Source organism: Scardinius erythrophthalmus (genome assembly GCF_964197995.2).
Source record: "Scardinius erythrophthalmus genome assembly, chromosome: 1".
In the NCBI taxonomy this organism is placed as follows: Eukaryota; Metazoa; Chordata; class Actinopteri; order Cypriniformes; family Leuciscidae; genus Scardinius; species Scardinius erythrophthalmus.
Window position 1 is genome coordinate 4258384 of NC_138221.1, and position 24232 is coordinate 4282615.

At 42.0% G+C, this 24232-nt stretch overlaps 1 protein-coding gene across 1 annotated transcript; it reads left to right on the forward strand.

The window, feature by feature from the left end:
• Positions 1-700: 700 nt before the first annotated feature.
• On the forward strand, positions 701-18007 carry LOC308692070 (uncharacterized protein). The gene is made up of 4 exons (XM_081367773.1): positions 701-983; positions 3761-3978; positions 9446-10865; positions 17353-18007. Exons 2-4 carry the CDS (start codon positions 3945-3947, stop codon positions 17474-17476), a joined length of 1578 nt encoding a protein of 525 aa, XP_081223899.1. The 5' UTR covers positions 701-983; positions 3761-3944; the 3' UTR covers positions 17477-18007.
• Positions 18008-24232: the final 6225 nt, after the last annotated feature.

Below are 24232 nucleotides of genomic sequence, written 5' to 3' on the forward strand. Positions count from 1 at the left end.
AAGTAGATTTACACAAACTGAGAAAGTCAAAAAGCGTTACTTTGTGCCCCGCTCTCCCCTACTTTGATGGCATACGTCTCAGTCACGTGGCGTCAGCTCTGTATCAAGTCGGACAAAATTTCTAACCGGTGTGGTGAACAAATGAGTCCGACTGAAGAGATGAGTCCGAGCTGCGTCAATTGGAGAAAGACTGCGAAATTTAAAAATATGTTATTGTGTCACAAAATGTAGTTTTAAGAGTTTCACAGTCGAGAATGTAGTTGTTTGAAGCTAAAATATGTTTATTTATAAAAAAAAAAAAAAACACTAACAATGAGAAATGTTTAATTTCACAATCTATACTAGCTTCGGTTAAATACTAGTATATGAAACATATAAGTTAAAATACATAATGACTCGTTATAACGTAGTACAAACTTCTTCTATAATAAAGTGATTTTGTATGATTTGTAACAAGGCACTAAAAGCAATTACACATAACGTGCTTTGAGACAATTGGATTGCTTGGGTCCTAAGCTCGGACTCATCTCTTCAGTCGGACTTATTTGTTCACCACACCGGTATGCACTGCTTCAAGCCAGCCGCTGATCGGTCTGCGCAGAGCTGCATGAAGTCCAACAAGCCTTTTGGCTTGCCATAGAAGCTGACGCGGAGCTCAAGCCTGCGGTGTGAAACTGCCGTTAGGAAGTGGTTTCTCTTCCCTTTTAAGCATTCGCGCTTGTGAAAGCAGAAACATCTTTCACTCTCTCATGCATACGTCCTATTTACGGTCTCTTTATCACTGTGTATATCGTTTTAAAACGCTGATAAATACTTAATGACGTGTATCCGTGTAATTAGCGATCTCTCTCGTTGAAACTGGCGCTTTTAATCGTGATCTGTCTATCTCTTCATTCGCGCGTGTGTTTGTCCATGCAGGAGTGAGAGAGCAGGACTTCCAGTGTGTTTTTGCTCATTTTGCCTCGTACTACTCTTCTTTAAAGGTATGTTTGTACTCTTAATGGTTATATAAGTTGTTTTAAGCTTCAATGTGATTGAATAAGATATACTATTTGTTTGACTAGCATCGTCAGTTAGGCTTAGGGTTGCCAACTTATGGAAAGGAAAATAAGGGACACTCTAAATATCTGTAGCCTACTGTACCACACAGTGCATGTCATTTTAGAATTTGCAGGTTAATATGTGTACAAAAGATGTATAAAAGGTTCTCAGACAAACACATTTGTGTCATTGCGTGGAAAAATCAACCAAATTTCAAACAAACTTTCCCGTCTCAAATTTTTGATTTTGTTAAAAAAAATATTCTGAAGAAAGACTAACGTAAATGAAGAAAGCCAAAATGTTAAGCTATATGTGATGGATGTATATTTAGTGAGGAATTACACTTTTGTAAAATGGGTCAAAATGACAATTTTTACCTGAGATTTGGAGTCGGATTACAGGGGGTTTAAAATGACTTATTACTTTTACACAGAGATTGTTAGGTCTATTTAGCTTAATCGGTTGACTTTAGCCATCTTTGTTTTATTATAGCTACTGTATGCCAACGGTGACATTTTAAAAACGGGGAAAAGCACTACTTGTGTTTTTTTGCCCAAAGTTCGCATGCCTGCAACTCATATTACAAACATTTTAATATCCTTTTAGATTTTAATTCTTAACAAACTTTTCTTTTGGTTTCTTAATTTTTATTAGCCTGGTTCTACCAGACTCTCATACATTTCATTTGTACTGAGAGTCTGGCCTCTCTCCATTGACAAGCGTTAACTTCCTTGTAGTGTACTCTGTTGAAGTTTAAAACTATTGGATCTGCCCAGAGTCACTCAGGATCTGCCATAACCAATCGCTAACGTTTGGTTGTGACGTAAGTTAACCCTACAACTCAAACTAGCGCATGACCTCAACGTCATCGTTCTCAGCCACTCCTTCTGTTCACTGATTGGACCGGTAAAAAACTTATCGGAAAAAAACAAAGAATACACCACCATCCCAGACGTAGTACTGAAGGCAAATAAAATTGAGCAGAAGTACGCAGCAGGGCAGAGCCAGGCTAAATTTTTATGGCCGAATATGGTTCATTTTAAGTCCCAATATAGGGATGCTAATGTGGCTCCATGAGTAAATTAGTGCACGTTTTCAATGGTCGCACATTTTCTGAAGAACAAATAATGTTGAAACTAGAAATGTATCTTGGTGAACTTTTCCCATTTTCAATATATAGCTAGCTACACCAATGGATATTACTGTATCATCAACCACAATTTAAAACATAAAAGGTTTTTTTTTGTCTTGTTTTTTTTTTGTCAGGAAGGCATAGATGGCATAAAATGTAAAAGCGCAATATTATTATTATATAATATATAATAATAGTTATTTTGTGTTTCAATAACGTCCAGTCGGTAGAGGATTCTGCTGGGTCTTAAAGCCTTCCGCGAATGACTATGTTTGTAAATCAAACAAAGATTTGTCACAAAAAAAAATTGTCAATTTAGAGCGTATGCCTGAAAATACGGGACAAACTGCATTCCGTATGGCTTTCATACAGGACGCTTCGCAGATGCCTTAAATACGGGACGATTCCGTATTATACGGAACGGTTGGCAACCCTAGTTAGGCTACAATATGGTTCAATCTTATTCAATGTCATGGCATGATTGTACCAAAAAGACTTTACATTATAAAATATTTACACATTTTCTTGATGTCATACCGCCCAGCCCTACTTATATGGTAAATAAAGTTATGCTAGCTTATTTAGCATCTAACTTATCAGCTTGCTATCTACTAGATGAATACATTTGTATGTGATATTTGCAATTTAAACATTTAATAAATATATTTCCCCATAATATCATCAAAACTTACTTCACTTTGTTTAGTCCACAGGCTCAAATGTGTGCCTTCAATAGTCTTGTGCTTTGGGATTCTGTACATGTGATGGAGGCGTGCACAGTGCCAGTAGGGGGTGTGGTCTCAACAGCCATGCAGTAAGCAGTGTGCTGTGTGCATGTGATTGAGGAATGGCATGGATATTCAAGTGCATTTGAATGGCATCTTTTTGTTTTAGTCAAGATTATGCTAAAATATACTTTCCTCAACTATATTTAAGTTCCCTATGAAGAGTCAACCTTCAAATTGAAAATTCCCAGTTTATTCCCATAAATTCCTGTTAATTCCCTTAAATTCCCATTAATTCCCATGGAAAGTTTCCATCTTTGAAATACTTGATAATGAAATGATAATTTTGCAACCCTAACGGTACATTCATGCCTTTTAGCATTCACGCTTTCTGTGTTTTTGCTAATTTTGCCTCATACTACTCCTCTTTAAAAGAGAATAAATTCCATCACTCATCCCATACGTGCGTGATCATGCTTCTTTCCTGAGGATCTGCTTGATATCTGATACAGTAGCATGAACACGACGGCTTACAAAACTATCAGATTAAATACAAAATATGACATTTATTCATTAAGTCAAATCAAGTCACCTTCATGTATAGCGCTTTTAACAATATAGATTGTTTCAAAACAGCTTTTCTGTGATAATAGGAGGATAAGTTTTCTCCCTCAGCGCTGGGTTTGGCATTGTTCATTCAATCTATCAGTAAATCTAACAGTAGCCTATCTGTTTATTTCTGTTTATGCTTTTTGCAAGAACTGTTGTTCTTACCATTATGTATATTTGGAAGAATTTACATTATTATATTCTGATGTCCATGAGCATAAAAACAAACTCAGTAACTTGTATATTTTGGCAGATCAACTCCTACCACAGCAATCACATCATCAGTGAAGCTCCTCCCACTGCAATCACATCAGCAGTGAAGCTCCTCCCACTGTAATCCATCATCAGTGAAGCTCCTCCCACTCCAATTCATCATCAGTGAAGCTCCTCCCACTGCAATCACATCATCAGTGAGGCTCCTCCCACTGCAATTCAGAATGAAACACACTGAAGATCCTGAAGAACAAAGAGGTTGGTGTTTATTCTTCATTCATTCATGATGCTGAAGAACATTCATGTTAGAGACATTCAAGCACTTCATCTCATTTAGATAAACAGTTCAACTATGAAAATGGTACAGAATGTTCTGGGTTTTTTTTTAACAAATGGTCAGTAAAGGGAGGTTCTCTTTCATAGGTTCACTCAACGCTGCGTAGCTTAAGACGCAGTGGGAACGCCCTCTGGGTGTGCCGATTGTCTGAAGCCCTTATAGAATCATACCAATTTATTGGCTGATGGCGCGGGCGCCGCCCGAACACTTTTACGTCGTCACATTATATATGCGCGTGCCATCTGCTCCTCAGATTTCTCTGCCTTCACAAAGCGGTCATTTTAAGTCCTTCGATCTCGTTTTTTCTGGCCCAAATATTGGATTTAACATCAACATTCTTCATCTGCACGGATCTGGCCTTAAGAGCCACCAAGCACACCGCACGCGCTATAGTCTATGGCGGGTGCGGTTGCTGCCACCTATGGCTCAATCTCACAGAGATCCGCAACAAGGAAGAAGGTTTTCCTCCTGGACGCCCCAGTTTCTCAATCTGGACTGTTTGGGGAGGTGGTCAGCACTGTGGTTGACAAGTTTCGGGCCGCAAAATCCCAGTCGGCTGCCTTCAGGCAGTTTATGCCCAGGAGGGTTAGGCAATCATCGAACCCCTCCCCGTCTCAACCCGGACCTCAAATGTTTTTCTCATAGGACGGAGTTCACGGCTAGGAGGAGTGACTCGGCTAATCCCCCACCAGCTACGGTTTGGGGAGCCCGTGGTCGGCCTTTTCCCCGCCAGCAACCTCATAGGCATTTTGAGCTGAAGCGGTCTAACAAACCTTCCACTCCAGCTTCCTCCTTTCGCCACCCAGTGTGTTTCGAAGTGCAGTTCCTAATCAAACTTGTTCAAACCATCAGGCGCAGGCAGGAAGGAGACGCATTAAGTTTTCTCCCTGCGCTTCCCGACGCGTTTGATACCTGCCGCTCGCATCCTCGGAGGCACGTTCTGTTTTCCTCAGGAGCAGGCAGACGCTGTAATACCAATCCAGGCAGTGGTACCTCCCACTACATGTCAGGACGCCAAGTGCTCTCCTTCATGTTCGACCATGCAGCAGGAGATTTCGTCCCTTCTCCACAAGGAAGCGATAGAAGAGGTTCCTCCGAAGGAAGTCGAGCAAGGCTTCTTCAGCCGTTACTTCCTGGTCCTGAAGAAGGGTGGCGTTCTGCGACCTATACTAGACCCCCGTCGTATGAATTTCTCCCTTTACAAAGGGAAATTCAAGATGTTGACGCTGAAAGCTATCATATCTTAAATTTGGGCGGGGGACTGGTTCGTGACAGTAGACATAAATTATGCATATTTCCATATTCAGGTCATACGGCGACACAGGAGGTTCCTCAGATTCGCCTTTGGAGGAAAAGGCGTACCAGTACAGGGTCCTTCCTTTTGGTCTTTCTCTAGCGCCGAGAACGTTCACAAAGTGTATGGATGCTGCTCTGGCCCCGTTGCGTCTCCAGGGCATCCGTATACTCAACATCCTGTTTGGCCCGCTTCACGGCCATCGTGTTTCTGTGGGCACTTGCCGCAGGCTTCTGGGGCTCATGGCCGCAGCCTCCCCTGGGTTGCTCCACATGAGACCTTTTCTGTGGTGGATGAAGTTCTCAAGGGCCCGGTGCACAGGACCAGCTCTTCGCCTATTGAAGGTGTCATGCAGTTGCAAATCTGGCGCGACCCCCTCTTCCTTTGGAAAGGGGACGGCATGGGCACAGTTTTCCAACGCCAAATGATTACGATGGATGCCTCTCTGACCGGCTGGAGCGCGGTTTTCGAGGGCAGGCCAGCATGTGGGGTCTGGAATGGGGAGACTCTCTCTTGGCACAGAAACAGCTTGGAGCTGAGAGCTGTTTCCCTGGTCCTTCACATTCTCCCTTTTCTCGAAGGGCACCATGTCATTGTCAGAACAGACAATATGGCTGTAGTGTCCCATGTTAACCGGCAGGGGGTTCATGGTCACGCACCCGGGACAGGCATGCGCGCCACCTCCTCCCGTGGTCCCAGGACATATTCCTTTCACTGAGGGCAGTCCATGTCCCTGGGGTCCTGAACCTTGCAGCGGATTTTCTGTGGAGGCAGAAACTCAGGTCGGGGGAATGGATGTTGAAACGCTGAACAGTAGTCCTGATTTGGGATGTGTTCAGAAAAGCAGAAGTGAACCTTTTTGCATCAGTCCCAATGAACGCTTTAGTTCTCCCTGAGCCCCCCAGCATCGTTGGGGATAGATGCATTCGCCCACCCATGGCCGATGCGGAAACTTTATGCATTCCCGCCTGTCAGGTTGATCCAGGTGGTTCTGTCCAGAGTGAGGGAGAGCAGAGCCCGTCTCCCCATTCTGGCGGTCCCAGCCATGGTTCTCTGAGCAGGTTTCTCTTCTGGAATCCCCCCCCTGGGAGATTCCAGTCAGGGAGGATCTACTATCCCAGCTTCATGGCAGGATATGGCATCCTGCCCCGACATTTGGAAGCTATGCGCATGGCCCATTGGAGGCCACTAGCTTTGAGCTTTGGTCTTCCCGCTGACGTCTGTAAGTGGGAGAGCCCTGTCCACAAGAACGTTGTATTCCTCCAAGTGGAGGGTTTTTGAGTCATGGTGTTCGGCACATGCTAGGGACCCAGTCAGCTGCCCAGTGGGTTCAGTGCTGGAATTTCTACAGGAGAACTTTGCTTCTGGAGCGGCCGCTACCACTCTGAGAGTATACGTTGCTGCTATTGCAGCTCATAGAGAGCTCACGGATGAGATCCCCCTGGGTAAACTGAGGTTAGTCTCAGCATTTAAGCATGGGGTTAGGTGCCTGAAACCAGCATGCTCCCCTGGAATTCCCTCTTAGGACCTTTCAGTTGTCCTGGAGGGCTTAACTGAGGCTCCCTTTGAGCCCTTGGAGTCAGCTACGATGCGGATTCGGACTCTCAAGGTTACTCTTTTGTTAGCTTTGACTTCGTTTTAGCGGGTGGGGGATTTGCAAGCTCTTTCTGTTAGCGAGACATGTATAGACTTCGCCCATGGTCTGGTCAGGGTGACTTTAAGACCAAGACCAAGCATTTCGCTCTCAGGTTATTAACCTTCACTCTTTCCATCCTCCCCCTCTTGTTTCAGAGGAAGACAGGAAACTTAATTGCATCTTAAGCTACGCAGCATTGAGTGAACCTGTGAAAGAGAACGTCTCTGGTTACTGATGTAACCTGTGTTCTCTGAATAGGGAACTAGGCGCTGTGTTTGCTGCCAAGCTCCTCGCGCTGCCAACAAGCTTATTTTTCGGCAGAGAAATCTTAGGAGTAGATGGCGCGCGTGCATATATAATGTGAGGACGTAAGAGCGTCGGGGCGGCGCCCGTGCCATCAGCCAATAAATTGGCGTGATTCTATAAAGGCTTCAGACAATCGGCAGACCCAGAGGGCGTTCCAACTGCGTTTTAAGCAATTTGTAACAATGTTACCAGAATTTGTGCGTATTTTTACAAACATGTATAACAAATAATAATCATTCCAAAATGTAAAATTGTACAATCTACTCTGCTTTACTGCAAACATTTGTGTTCTTTCTCGCAGTGAAATTCACTTGATCTTGTGTTTCTTGTGTCCCACTTTCACATGCATGTAAAGTAAACGGAAGAAGTTCAGTCTGAACGGCCCTTAATTAAAGTTTTTAACATAATTAAATATCAAAAAGTTGGTGTCAAAATATGCCAATATTGTGTAGTTCTTACTACAGAAACATAGGATTTTACTTCATAAAATTAGATAACGTATGTTATCAGCTATTGCGGACATTGACCGTGAGTTGGCTGGGACGGACGCGCAGAAAAATTTCCTCTTCCACTAATACGCTTAATAAAGCCTGAACCTCGTCATTGGCCCAGCGGCCGTTTTTTTTTTTTTTAAATTAAATTCCATATTTGCAGACAGACAAGTCTTACTGCATGAAGCTACAAACCGCAATATATTTTTAAAAATGGCGGTTAAAACAGTTCTGTCAGGACCACTACCATCACTACCTTAGCATACAGTTTGGATTGGCGGTATGGTTCCGTTCTGGGTGAGAACTCCCTAGCATTGATAAGAGCAGGGAGAGCAGCAATAACCCCCCTTGGGATAAACAGAACAGAACCAACATGAAAGTTTGCAAATATATTTCATTTAAGATTTAAAAAGTTTATTCTGATTTAAGGGGAATCAGAATGCCAAATCCTGGCTGGGCAAGAGAAGGAGCTGGGGATGAAGGAGGGTAATTCGCTTCTGAGAAACGCGATAGCTGCTGATAATACCGAAGGAGCTTATATATGTATACGGTGATCTGCGTCGTATTCCTATAGGTAGATGTGGAACAGCTGAGGGTCAGCTGATGCCAGCTTGACTAACGTCACCTGCCAGAACTAACGCTATGCTTGATAATGCTGTGTGGAGTCATCCAATCAAAATGCAGTGTTAACACAACCAATCAGCATGTTCAGTGCACAAGTCCCACCCCGACGTTTCTGAACTTTGAAAAAGTACTACCTCGCCAGCAGGGACTTTCTGAGGGAGAAATATTTACCCAGAACTTCATTTAGACCCTGGTTCCTGCGGTGTAAACACACCGAGTACCACCACAAAGTGCCTAGTTCTTGGGGAATGTTCCTGCGGTGGAAACGCGGCTTAAAGGAGAAGTTCACTTTTAAAATGAAAATTCTGTCATCATGTACTCACCCTCATGTTGTTTCAAAGCTGTATGAATTTCTTTTTTCTGCTGAACAGAAAGGAAGATATTTAGAAGAATGTCAGTAACCAGACAGTTTTTGGGTCCCATTGACTTCCATAGTAGGAAAAAAATATACTATGGAAGTCAATGGGACCCAAAAACTGTCTGGTTACTGATATTCTTCTAAATATCTTCCTTTCTGTTCAGCAGAAGAAAGAAATTCATTCAGGTTTGAAACAACATGAGGGTGAGTATATGATGACAGAATTTTCATTTTAAAGTGAAGTATCCCTTTAAAAGTGAACTTCTCCTTTAAGTGACATAAGCAATTTGAGCGATCTAAACCCAAATTTATAAAAGAAAATCAAAAGAAATAACATGGTATTCAAATAATATAAATATTTAAACAGTTACATTTCAAAAAGTAGGTGTCACAGTATGCCAATATTGTGCATTTTAATGTTCATATCATGTTATATAAGTGTGTCATTGATCAAACATAATAGTTCTCAGTACAGAAACGAGATTTGTGCCTATGTTTTTTTTTTAAATAACTGGAAGATCAGTTTACCTCATTCATGGAAAGTTTCAGGAACGTATAATTAATTTATAAAAAGACAAATTGTCATATTTTGTAGCAGTTGTATGTTACATCTGGGATAATCAATTGGGTTTAGAAAGTTATTTATTAATTTGAAAATGATTTTTTTCTGTCATATCAGACCTGATGGAAGAGAGCGAGGAGAGTGAAGAACTGAGTGAAGTGGAGGAGGAACATCATGTCAAACCTGGAGGAAAACCTTTGAGTCGCTCAAAGACTAAAAAGACACTTTTAAAGAAAAGAAAAGCCAAGAAATCTTTCAGCTGCACTCAGTGTGGAAACAGTTTCAAAACCAAACAAAGTCTTGAGCGTCACATGAGGATCCACACTGGAGAGAAGCCGTTCACATGTGATCAGTGTGGAAAGAGTTTCACATACAAAGGTAATCTTAATTCTCACAAGAAAATCCACACTGGAGAGAAGCCGTTCTCATGTGATCAGTGTGGAAACAGCTTCACAGCCAAACGAAGTCTTGAGATTCACATGAGAATCCATACCGGTGAGAAGCCGTTCTCATGTGATCAGTGTGGGAAGAGTTTCAGGCAATCAGTAGGCCTTAATGATCACATGAGGATCCACACTGGAGAGAAGCCGTTCTCATGTGATCAGTGCGGCAAAAGATTTACCTGTGAATCACACCAGAAGGCACACCTGGCGGTTCATATGAAGGAGAAGCCGCATTCATGTTCTGTGTGTGGAAAGAGTTTTTCACTGCTGCAATATTTACATAAACATGAGAAAATACACACTGGTGTGAGAGAGTACATGTGCTTTGAGTGTGAGAAGACTTTCACTAAACCAAGCAAGTTAAAAGAGCACCAGAGGATTCACACTGGAGAAAAACCTTACATGTGTTCACACTGTGACAAGAGATTCAGTCGCTCATCAAATCTGAAAACACATGAGAGGATCCACACTGGGGAAAAACCTCACAAGTGTTCACACTGTGACAAGAGATTCAGTGTGCCATCATCTCTGAAAACACATGAGATGATCCACACTGGAGAGAAACCTTACAAGTGTTCACACTGTGACAAGAGATTCAGTCGGTCAGAACATCTGAAAAGACATGAGATGAACCACACTGGAGAAAAACCTTACAAGTGTTCACACTGTGACAAAATATTCGGTCTGTCAGAACAACTGAGATCACATGAGAGGATCCACACTGGAGAAACACCTTACAAGTGTTCACACTGTGACAAGAGATTCAGTCGATCATCAGCTCGGAAAAGACATGAGAGGATCCACACTGGAGAGAAACCTTACAAGTGTTCACACTGTGACAAGAGATTCAGTGAGTCATCATCTCTGAAATCACATGAGAGGATCCACACTGGAGAAACACCTTACATGTGTTCACATTGTGACAAGAGATTCAGTCACTCATCACATCTGAGATACCATGAGAGGATCCACAGCAGAGAGAAGCCGCACACGTGTGATCAGTGCGGAAAGAGTTTCTCTTTTAAAAGTGACCTGAAGCGACACATGAAGATCCATGCAGTGGAGAAACCACATCAACACAGTCTGAGATCACGGTAAGTAGATCATCTTTATGTGCTGAGAAACAAAAGCTGCTTTTCCACCTTCAGAAAAGGTTCCAGTTGTGTTTCCACTTGAGCCTGGTATGGCACGGCACAATTACAAACCGATCTCGGAAATATAAAGTTGCGTTTTGTCCATAGTTACGTTTTTCAGTGTTGTAAATTGACATGATTGAGCACACAATTAATCTATAATTATCTTGGTTGTTGATTATTTTCATGATCGATTTCATCAATTCCTTCTTGCAGCCCTAGTTAGTTAAAGGTTGTATTGATCATCATAAACAATTTAAGAAAATTAAACATGATACTGAAGAACACAGAGCTTGGTGTTTATTCTTATCTGTTTATTCGAGATATACATTGTTTCAGGTAAAGAATATAAAAAGACATTAAACTAATTAAAATTGAACATTGAACTTACTTGATTGTGTCATTTTAGACATAATATTTCTACTATTTGCTTTGCCCTTTAAAGACAAGTGCTGACCAGATATAAACTTTGAGCTGCTGCAGATTCACATTTAAGAGCATTTGGTGGCACTAGTGTAACCAGCATTGAATATTGGAATTACTTTAAATAAAACATTACCATTTCATTGACACTCTGAACTACACTCTAAAAAAACACTGGATTAAAAACAACCCATTTTGGGTATTTTATTGACCAAAATATGCTGCAACTGACTCCATAACCTGTCCATAAACAATCAGTGTACAGTTCTGAGAACATATTTTAACTTTCTAAGCATTTATATTCTGTATCTTTTTTTGAAAAAAAAAATCATAGAATTTTATGCAATTACATCATGTGAAAAGACCGACGTGAGACTCGTTTAGGTGACTCACATCACGGCTCTGTATGTTCTTTTCTTTGAATTTAAATAAACAATATTCAGAACAATAATTAATTTATAGATACAAAAAATGTAAGAAAAAACAAAAACACAAAAAAAAACAGAGCTGCACTGCTCTGTACTGCTGCGTTTTGGACCAGCTGTAGTTTGTTTATTAAGCGTGCAGGGCAACCACCCAGTAGAGCATTACAATAATCTAGCCTTGAGGTCATGAACGCATGAACAACTTGTTCCACATTTGTCAATGAGAGCATATGGCGTAATTTAGGTATATTTCTTTAGATGAAAAATGCGGTTTTACAGATACTAGACACGTGACTTTCAAATGAAAGATTGGTATCAAAGAGCACACCCAGGTTCCTAACCGACGACGAAGACTTAACAGAGCAGCCATCAAGTGTTAGACAGTATTCTAGGTTAAGGCGAGACACTACAGGTGAACAGGGTAGAATTTTAAAATAATAGATATCACCATGAAACTTCCTCAGTTGATTACTTGCATCAGTACATAAAAAAAAAATTACAAGTTTTTGAAATTTGTATGTTTGTGCAAATTAGGCATTATCTCATTAAATATGACACACATCTAAATGTCAGAGGATGTCACGTGATGCATCTGAATGAATCACGTTGTCAGAAATTGACATCAGCCGCTGAGATTTTGCTTTTAGAGTTAAATGCCCATTGTACTTTCACGATTGGTTGCTGATAAAAAGGAAATTACCATATTTGTATCTGACAACAATGTACACGAGAGAGAGCTTTCCAATGGTATCTGTGATGACAGGGTACAGACAGAGATCGCGAAGCAGCATGTTGATTTAGAACGCCAACTTTGAATTTAGAACTCTACAGACGCAAATAGACAAAGTGTAGTAAAATATAGACCTAAATGTGTATTTTGGACTTTTTTTTTTACCACAAGTCTGAAAGGAGACCTAAAGCCCAAAATCTCAAAATTGACCAGTGAAAAATAAATAAATAAAAAATAAGATTTTGCCTGCCGTGTCTCACCTTAAAGGAGAACTTGGTAACTTTTTTAACTAAATAAAACTGTCTAGAAATCATTTGGATGGTTAAACAACCTGTTCTGGTGATATTGGTGTCTTTCCCTGCTCCCCCCAGCGTTCCCAGGCGGAAAACCAACCTTGCAACTTGGGGACTACCGTCCCGGCAAGATAGAAATTGGAAGTCTCGTGAGAAGCGAGAGCGAGAACGAGCGCGAAACACGAATTGCTTTACGGCAATTCGACATAAACACACACGCATGTATGATGTATTACCAGATTACCCACCTCGGTAGAGTTAGCTCCACACTATACAGTTGGCTTGCTCCGATCAAAACAAACACACATGAGAAGCAGTAGAGAGGGGGAGGAGACCGCCGCAAGTGAGTTTTTTACGACTGTGTTGTGAAATATACTCCCCCCCCCCCCAACACACAGCTGTAGGGGGAACTCGTAGGGAAAACATGCGACAACAAAAGGGAAAATCAGCGAAGAAGTGACTAGAGTTCGCTAGATTTGCCGAGTTCTCCTTTAATACATGAGGACGTTTTTTGTCCAATAATTAGAATCTGTTTTTTCCGTTAATTTTGTGAATTGGTAAGTTTCGTCAGGGCAAGAAGAAATATAGAGCTGAGTATCATCGGCATAACAGTGAAAACTAATGCCATGTTTCCTAATGATATCTCCTAAGGGTAGCATGTACAGAGTGAACAGCAGCGGTCCTAGTACTGAGCCTTGTGGTACGCCATACTGAACTTGTGATTGATAAGACATCTCTTCATTTACTGCTACAAACTGATAACGGTCAGATAAGTATGATTTAAACCATGCTAATGCAATTCCACTAATGCTAACAAAGTTTTATAGTCTATTTAAAAGAATGTTGTGGTCAATGGGGTCAAATGCAGCACTAAGATCGAGTAACACTAATAGAGAGATACAACCATGATCGGATGATAAGAGCAAATCATTTGTAACTCGAACGAGAGCTGTCTCAGTACTATGGTACGGTCTAAATCCTGACTGAAAATCCTCGCAGATATAATTTCTTTCTAAAAAAGGAACATTGTGTTTTAACACTCATTTCGGTCACATAATAAATGAAGGGGATCCATTCAACCAAGAGTAAAGTATATTTAAGTTTTGTGAGATAACCCAAATGTCACATGTATGTACACAACAGCAATATTGTCAACAGATCATTACATATAAAGAAAAGGAAAATCATAATATCATTATGTTAGAACACTTCAGTTCAACACATGTTTGAGTCCAGGCAGAAATAAAGTCTATTTCTCACCACACCACAAGTAGAGGCGAGTATTTCCAATACTCCAAAAGTTCAATAGAAATCCAGAAATATAAGTCCAACATAAAGTGTTTCAAACCCTATCCAAGCACCAGTCCAGGTAATCAACAAAGGTGTAAAAACATAGTCCAGATGAAATGTCCACATTAAATGAAGCCAAAAGAAAACCCTCTTTACAAATAGGGAAAAACAAATCACAATCAACACATATAATAAACAGAATCACAAAATATATACAACTTACATTGAGCTGTAGAACCAAAAACGTTCCTCATAATAGGATTTCTTGCATCCGGCTCAGTTGAGCAAACACTCAAAGCCGTGCCAGTACCTCTCTAAACACTCTTACGTGTCTCTCTTAAAAAGGATAGCCCTTCCTGTAGAAACCTCCCTAGATCCCCCTTGATGTGGGGAGTAGCATTACAGTACAAGAAATGAAACAGCCTTTCAGAACTGTTACAGTGTAGATACTGCCTTTTCTAGTATCTTTGACAGATAAGGTAGATTTGAGTTCAGCTTGTAATTGACTAATTCTGTAGGATCAAGTTGTGTTTTTTTTAACAAGCGGTTTAATCATAGCCACACTGTTGCTGTGAAATTTCAAAACGGTGAAATTTACGGTAAAAAAACGGCAGCTTTGGTTGCCAGTATTTTACTGTAAAAAAATATGGTGTCAACCTTTTATGTTTGTGCGGATGGGTGGCCGGAGCACATTAAGGGTTTTTCTGTTGGAACGGTGTCTCTAAGTTAACTAATGATCTTCGCAACTTCACTGTTATGGTAATTTCTTTTATCACTGTAAAGCTGCTTTGAAAAATAATATAAAATATGGTAGCAACCTTACTTTGGACTTAAATTTACGGCAAAAAATAAATAAACACACATCAGCAGGACTTAAGTGTGTTGTAAAAAAAAAATCTTCAGCTCTGTTTCCCAGTAATTTACCATAAGAATACAGTAGTAGTAACCTTTTAGTTTTATGGGACAATCTTTATATTTCATTACCCGATAAACGTTATAATTAAATTTCTTTATACCTTTGTAATATACTGATAACCACCATAATAATGCAAACAAGAATATCACATGATGATTCAAAGTTCACCACCATTAGTTTTCCACAAGCTGAGGCACATATTATTATAAAAGAAGGTGCACAGTGTCATACACACAAATACAAAACACCATCACGGTGACACACACGACTCCAAATAATGCCATAAACATTCATTAAACAATACATGATGTTATATAAACCCCAATTGTACATAACTGATAACAAAAACTAAGAAGAAACATAATTGTTTAAATGAAATAACAAAATGTGAAGCGTCACGCAGGGAATTCTGGCAATGCCAATTTAGAGAAACAACAAGAACAGAAAAAAGAGAAGAGACGAGCAGTAACACAAGAACTACAACTGACTTCAGCCACAGTCTAAGATTAAATCAACTGAAGATAAAATAAGACATTACATCTCTCAAGATCTCATCAGAGGATTAATCAACTCCACAAACAGCATTACCAGCTTCACTTAATACTAACCAGACTGACTTTATTTCTGTTATACATCTTCAGTTCTGTTTGAGAATTAACAGAGGTTTAGATGTTAATGATTTTAATTGTTTTATTTTAAGTTACCATGATGGTGATCAGTGTTTGCTTTAGTTGGGCTCTCAACCCTTGACTTTCTAACATTAGCTTATCTATGGCTGCTGTAACTGAGGTTAACAGACTCGTTGGTTATGGCAAGAAAATCAGAGAGAAAATGCATCAGGTGTTGTTGGTTATGTATTGATGGCATAATCATCATGTAGTGGCCTGATTCATTGAGCTCATATAGAGTCTTATCTTTGAATATATGGGTCATTAACTTTACATTATTGATTGTAGTAGGCCTATGATTCGACACCATGTGATCCATCAGTGCTGTGATAAACTGAAGACTTTTAAAAACATTGTGCACAATAAAGGTTTGAACTACTGTATCTTTTAGACACACACAGACATCAAGATTCAGCATATGAATCTCAACAACGGTGATGATAAAAGTGCAGTGCATGATGGGAGCCATTAATCAAAACTCATCCCTGAATTGTCGTGCTTAATTTATTTGTGGATGTTAACTGAATCTGTAAGTCAGCTTCACCATAACTTCTGAATATTATATTTTATTCTGGTGCGCTTAATGTTATCGCTACTGTGTAATAGTAGCCTATGCCATTCACCAACTAAACATATCCTATTCAATTCGTTCAGTTTCTTTCACGGCCTATTCACAAACCGTTTGTTCAAGCGTAGCGTTTTCTCAGAGCTCACTTTGTATCCGCTTCCTCAATCGTGTAGTTCAATTTTCCATATTTATTGTGTCATTATGCCAGTATCAGTATTTGCTTTTCTACCATGGACAAATAAAAATGTCACTGAACTTTTGCTGTGTAATTGAAACAACTAGCATTCAAACACACCAACCAACAATTACTAAAAACACACACAAAAACTGACACTTTGCACTAGTGTTTTAGTGGAGTAGGAGTAGGGTCCCCTTGGACCCCCCCGACACCCAAAAGGGACTTTTGGACGAAACAGCCTGTATCTCGGGAAGGGCAGGTCCCAGCAGTTCGTCCTTTTGGGTGTCAGGGGGGTCCCTCTGGGACCTCTCAGACCACGCCTCCCAGAGCCCCTGGGACCTTTCCTTCTGAGGTGCTGCCGGGCCCCGTTTCTCTGGCACCTGAGGGCCCTGGAGCTCGGGGGTGGGCTCTTTGGAAGGGGCCAATCGAGACCCTGATTCGACCCAAGATTGGTGTCTCTAGGCGGCCGGGTCCCCGAGTTATAGCCAAAAATTAGTATAGTAAAAAAGTATTCACTGTTTTGAAACATTGAAAAAACGCCACACGCTGGTCAGAATAGTGTAAATGCAACAAAAACACATTTTACAAACCATTGCATTCAATTAAATCAATGAAATGCAATCAAGAAATCATTTAATATCATAAATATTAAGGATCTGTATAACGTGGGTTTTTAATACTCAGCTAAACAGGCCAATAAGAGACTATTAACTACTATTATTCCTTTTAATTATACAAATGACTCATTAAAACATCTGCAAAATGTTGACTTTCGCAGTTTGATTCACGCTCTGAACCACGGATTTGAAACAATAGATTCATAAAGGTGTCTGAGCTTCGTGAACCAGTGTTTCGAAATCACCCATCACTACTTTAACTACATGAGTAAGACATGATTAGCAAGCTGTTTGCATAAAATAGTCCATTGAAACTCACTTGATGTAATGTTTCATTTAGACCTGATGGACGTGAAGAAGAATTTTCTCAGGATTTCTCTCTGAAATCACATCATCTCATTCTGAAGAAAGAGCATTTAACTGTGATCAGTGCAGTAAACTGTTTCATTGAGCTTCAGTCCTGAAGAAACACCTGAAGATTCACACAAAGGAGAAGATTCATCCTTAATATTACAGCAGAAAATTCACACTGAAGAAAAAGGCCATAACACTTTAAAGAGAGATGCGAATCTGATATTAATTTTTAACTTGTTCTTCATTGTTTTTCATTAGAACATCTAGTTTCTCCTCCACTTCTACTCTTCCATGCAAATGCAAGATATACTTTTATGTATCTTTGAAACTGGACACTTTTCTTCTCTTCTTCTCTTGAGATGCTTTAGCTCTTATAAGTCAGTAAAGAGAGAGAGAGAGATCTGTCTCATTCACTTTTACTTAATGTTTGTATTTGCTATGTAATGATTGATTAAACTCTTTACTCATTTTATCAACATCTCATTGTTAGTCTATTTTCTTATTTTCTTCTAATTCTGCTTGAATTAGTTATTTTAGTTCTTAAAGTCATGAAGTAGACTGATATGATTGCTTTTTGAGCTTTCCATGTTTTCATTTTCTCAAAAGAGCTTTTAAATGCCTAATAAATTATATTTCACTGCACACATGCCTGACATTGAATGAGATTGCTGTCTGTCTTCATTATTAACAGTTTCACCCTTGATATCCAGTATCATATTTGAGATTATATCAGAAGACGAGAAATCCGCATTAGTCCATTAACAGTAGAAGATCTTAGTGAAGCTATAGGCAGGGGATATCAATAGCGGTAAAGGGCAGGGCTAGATGGGATTCCAGTTGAATTCTACAAAATATTTAAAAGACAGCTTATAAGACCATTATACGGAAGCGTATTGCATTCACTTGAGGAAAAAAATCTACTCTGTTTTTCTGAATTAATGAGTAAATTATCTCAGAATTACGAGATAATTTTTCATGAAAAAAAGTTTTTGCTGTTTTTATGAATTAATGACTTATCTCAGAATTATGAGATCATTTTTATAAAAAAAAATGTTCTGTTTTTCTGATTTAACGACTTAATAATCTCAGAATTCTGAGATTATTAAGTCATTAATTCAGAAAAACAGAGCAATTTTTTTAAATGAAAAATTATCTCATAATTCTGAGATAATTATGTTGTTAATTCAGAAAAACAGAACAAAAACTTTTTTTCATGTCAAGACAATAAGACTATAAAACTGGAAATAAAGCATCTCTTATTTATGTGCAGACGCACGAGCGCAAGGGTGTGCACGGCAAAAATGTCATCATTGCGGTGTGGGCGGTCGTGTGCGCTGGGTGCGCAAGGCCAAATTTTGCGTGGCGGTGTGCAGTGCGCAGCTTTTTAGTGCGCACGGCTCCGCATCCGAAGATGCACGACTTCGAGCCGAATCTGGCCGAGCATGTACATCTCACAGCACCGGCACCCAGTTCTTGCGTCTAAATTAGTTGCTTACATTAACAAAATGAGCCTACAATAGCAGACATAAGCCCTTTAAATAAAAATAAATGGCCATGTTTTATAAAAAGGTTCACAAAACTAAATAAAAATGTTTAGAAATTATATAAGATAACGTTAATTTAGTTGTAGGTTACGTTCTCATATCCATTTTATTTTTTAATGTCACAAGGAATAATCTGGTTTACTGCTTTTACACGATTCTTTTATAGTGTGGTTTTGGTGTACTAAAATAAACACTCACGAGTGTACCTTACTTCTCACCGCTGTGTAACTAAAGGCACCAGGGTGGCGGTGCCACCGGCTTGGGCCCGCAATCTTTATTCTTTGGCCTTTCTTGTTCCCTAACCTGGCACTCCTGTTTGTTTTTTGTATTTCTGTGTTATGTGCCCTGGTATTGAAGGTTTTCTTTTTATTTATGTTTTCTATAATTAGGATTATTGATTCTATGCCTTTTATTTTTTACTTGTCCATCCATCCATCCATCTTCGTCCGCTTATCCGGGGCCGGGTCGCGGGGGTAGCAGTCTAAGCAGGGATGCCCAGACCTCCCTCTCCCTCGACACTTCCTCCAGCTCTTCCGGGGAGACACCGAGGCGTTCCCAGGCCAGCCGGGAGACATAGTCCCTCCAGCGTGTCCTTGGTCTTCCTCGGGGCCTCCTCCCGTCGGGACATGCCCGGAACACCTTCCCGGGAAGGCGACCAGGAGGCATCAGGAACAGATGCCCGAGCCACCTCAGCTGACCCCTCTCGATGTGGAGGAGCAGCGGCTCTACTCTGAGCTCCTCCCGAGTGACCGAGCTTCTCACCCTATCTCTAATGGATCGCCCAGCCACCCTGCGGAGAAAGCTCATTTCGGCCGCCTGTATCCGGGATCTTGTCCTTTCGGTCATGACCCAAAGCTCATGACCATAGGTGAGAGTAGGAACATAGATTGACCGGTAAATCGAGAGCTTCGTCGCTTTCTTCACCACAACAGACCGGTACATCGACTGCATTACTGCAGAAGCTGCACCGATCCGTCTGTCAATCTCCCGTTCCAGCCTTCCCTCACTCGTGAATACCTTTTTCTGGCTGAGAACCATGGCCTCGGATTTGGAGGGGCTGATTATCATCCCAGCCGCTTCACACTCGGCTGCAAACCATCCCAGTGCATGCTGAAGGTTCTGGTCTGATGAGGCCAGCATGACAACATCATTCGCAAAGAGCAGAGATGAGATCATGTGGTCCCCAAACCTGACACCCTCCGGCCCCTGGCTGCGCCTAAAAATTCTGTCAATAAACATTATGAACAGAACCAGCGGCAAAGGGCAGCCCTGCCGGAGTCCAAAACGAACCGGGAACAAGTCTGACTTACTGCCGGCAATGCGAACCAAGCTCCTGCTCTGGTCGTACAGGGACCGGATAGCCCTTAGCAAAGGGCCCCCGCCAGGGGTTCTGCCAGTCCAAAGGCACTGTCCCCGACCGCCACGCGATGTTGCAAAGGCGTGTCAGCCAAGACAGCCCCACAACATCCAGAGACTTGAGGTACTCAGGGCAGATCTCATCCACCATGGCCATGGAGCAGAGAAGAAATCATGGCCTTGCCACCGAGTAGTTTCTTGACTACCTCAGTGACTTCAGCTTAAGTGATGGACGAGTCCACCCCTGAGCCCTCAGCCTCTGCTTCCTCAATGGAAGACGTGACGGTGGGATTGAGGAGATCCTCGAAGTATTCCTTCCACCGTCCGATGACATCCCCAGTCGAGGTCAACAGCTGCCCACCTCCACTGAAAACAGCATTGGTAGGGCACTGCTTCCCCCTCCTGAGGCGCTGGACGGTTTGCCATAATCTCTTCGAGGCCGACCGGTTTCCTTCTCCATGGCCTCACCGAACTCCTCCCAGGCCGATTTTTTGCCTCCACAACCAACCGGGCTGCAGTCCGCTTGGCCTCTCGGTACCTGTCAGCTGCCTCAGGAGTCCCACAAGCCAGCCTGGCCCGATAGGACTCCTTCAGCTTTACGGCATCCCTTACTTCCGGTGTCCCCCACCGGGTTCGGGGATTGCTGCCTCGACAGGCACCAGCTCCGAGTGGCCGCGTTGACAATGGAGGTGGAGAACATGGTCCACTCGGACTCAATATCTCCAGACTCCCTTGGGATCTGGTCGAAGCTCTGCCGGAGGTGGAAGTTGAAGATCTCTCTGACAGGGGATTCGGCCAAACGTTCCCAACATACCCTCACAGTACGTTTTGGTCTGCCGAGTCTGTCCAGCTTCCTCCCCCGCCATCGGATCCAACTCACCACCAGGTGGTGATCAGTTGACAGCTCCGCCCCTCTCTTCACCTGAGTGTCCAAGACATACGGCTGGAGGTCAGATGAAACAACCACAAAGTCGACCTCCGGCCTAGGGTGTCCTGGTGCCATGTGCACTGATGGACACACTTATGCTTGAACATGGTGTTTGTTATGGGCAAGCTGTAACTAGCACAGAAGTCCAATAACAGAACACCAATCGGGTTCAGATCAGGGGGGCCGTTCCTCCCAATCACGCCCATCCAAGGTGTCACTGTCGCTGCCCACGTGGGCTTTGAAGTCCCTCAGTAGAACGACGGAGTCCCCAGTTGGAGCACTTTCCAGCACCCCTCCCAAGTCTCCAAGAAGTCTGGGTACTCTACACTGCCGTTTGGCCCATAGGCGCACACGACAGTGAGAGACCTATCCCCGACCCGAAGGTGCAGGGAAGCGACCCTCTCGTTCACCGGGGTAAACTTCAACACATGGCGGCTGAGCTGGGGGGCTATAAGCAAACCCATACCAGCCCGCCGCCTCTCACCATGGGCAACTCCAGAGTGGTGAAGAGTCCATCCTCTCTCGAGAAATGTGGTTCCAGAGCCCAAGCCGTGCGTGGAGGTGATCCCAAATATCTCTAGTCGGAATCTCTGAATCTCACACACAATCTCAGGCTCCTTCCCGGCCAGAGAGGTGACATTCCATGTCCCTAGAGCTAGATTCCGCGTCCAGGGATCGGGTTGTCGAGGCCCTCGCCTTCGACTGCCGCCCGATCCACTATGCACCGGCTCCTTATGGTCCCTCCTGCAGGTGGTGGGTCCACGGGAGGGCGGCCCCACGTTGCTCCTTCGGGCTGAGCCCAGCCGGACCCCATGGGGGAGGCCTGACCACCAGGCGCTCGCATACGAGCCCCAACCCCGTGCCTGGCTTCAGGGTGGGGCCCCAGCTGTGCCATGCCGGGCGACGTCACGGTCCTCAAGTGTATAGTCCTCATAAAGGGTTTTGAACCGCTCTAAGTCTGACCCGTCGCCTAGGACCTGTTTGCCTTAGGAGACCCTACCAGGGGCATATAGCCCCAGACAACATAGCTCCTAGGGTTGTTCGGGTACTCAAACCCCTCCACCACGATAAGGTGGCAGTTCAAGGAGGTTTTTTTTTTTTTTTACTTGTCTTTTTAGTTATTCATTTTACAGCACTTTCATTTTACAGCACTTTGGTCAGTTTTGCGCTGTGTGTAAATGTGCTTTATAAATTAAAATTACTTACTAAATAACTAATATAATAAACATAGTATTACAAAATATATACAACTTACATTGAGCTGTAGAACCAAAAAGTTTCCTCATAATAGGGTTTCTTGCATCCGGCTCAGTTGAGCAAACACTCAAAGCCATGCCAGTACCTCTCCAAACACTCTTACTTGTCTCTCTTAACCTGCCTTTTAAAAATGTGAATGCTAGTAAACTCACTTCACCTCACTTGGTAAGAATTACAATTTTTTTGGAGCATTGTGGTTAAAAAAATGACACCTAGGCTCTTTACTTCTTTCTTAGATTGTAGGGCTAAGGGACCCAATCCAGCTTCTAATGGCTCGTTTCCACTGAGCGGTACGCATTTATTTGCGTTTCCACTATCAAAAGTTGTGAATGGTACCAAAATGCCGAACCGTACCGTACCACTTTTTAGGTACCCTTCCATTGGGGTACCTAGCACAGTGGAACAGTACTAAAAGGTGGAGCTAGACTCACTGCAGGACGTTGATTGGCTGACAGAGAATCGTCACTTGCGCATGCTACAAGGAGAATGACAACACAAGAAGCGCCGTTTTTTAATATACAGTTTAATATAATACTACTGTTACTGTATCACGAAATGTAATTTTAATAGTTTTTCAGGCGAGAATGTAGTTGTTTAAAGGGTACATAGCATGCACAGTTTCACCTAATCTCATGTTAATCTTGAGTACCTATAGAGTAGTAGTGCATCCTTAATATCTCAAAAAAGTGTTTAGTTTTATTATATTTATAAATGAAAAATTCAGCTTTCCGATTCTCTCCGGAAAAAGCCGAAGTCCTGGATGCGGTGCTATAGAGTCAAGCGGTAGTGCTTGATTTCCAGCAAAAGACAGAAATCTGATCCAGTTGTACTTACATGAATGGGGTCTTTTATCACTGGGACCACTCCACGTTTTAATAGCAAACGATTTGCAAATCCAGCGTCGACCTGAGCCTTGTTAATAAAACATTCATCACTGAAATGGCCAGAACACAACCGCACTTCCTACACTCCGTTGCTGCCCCGGAAAAACAAACGGCATCCACTGTTCCTGTTACCCTGGGTTCTTTGGAAAGCTGGTGGACACGGTAAGCTTTCCCTCACATCCAAAAACACACTTTTTTGGAGACATTCTTGAACAAATCCTATGCAGCCCTGGCTGCCGATGATTTCCTGTTGAAGCGTGTTGATGTGCGCGGTCTCGCACTCCTCTGGTCGAAGTGCGCGCGGACGAGCTTTTCCAAGAGAAATGCTTATATAAGGAGTTCCACTCTGATCTACGTCATTAGATCCACGTTCGAAAAGAACCCAGCCGAAACTTGTACCAACCCGGAAGTAAGATTTTAGGCACAGAAATTCTCCGTCATTCGTCCAAAATATTTTTTTTAAACTTTGCCCATGTTTAACATGAGAATCCATCTCTTTAACAGTGTAAACAACTCTGAATACATGAAACACCATGGTACCCCCCCTTTAAAGCCCAAATCTGTGATTTATTTATAAAGATGATTTTTTTTGCCCCCGGTTTTTTAGATCCATGCGATCAGCGGGCGCTCATGTTTCCCGGCTGGATGAGCCTTTCCTCGGCTAGTTCTTCTGACGTTCGTCGCTGACTCCGACGGTAGTGGCTAAACATGAGATATAATTCGTCTTGTGTAGACCTAACGGGCGATCTTTGGTCTTGTGAATATATAATGAGTTCCCTGGCAATCGTTTTGGCTGAGGGCTAAGTTTAGTTTTTATATTAACGTTATAGGCTATTTGTATTTAACTTTACTTGTAATGTTAGACTAGAGCGCTGCATTTGGATATTTGACTTGTTT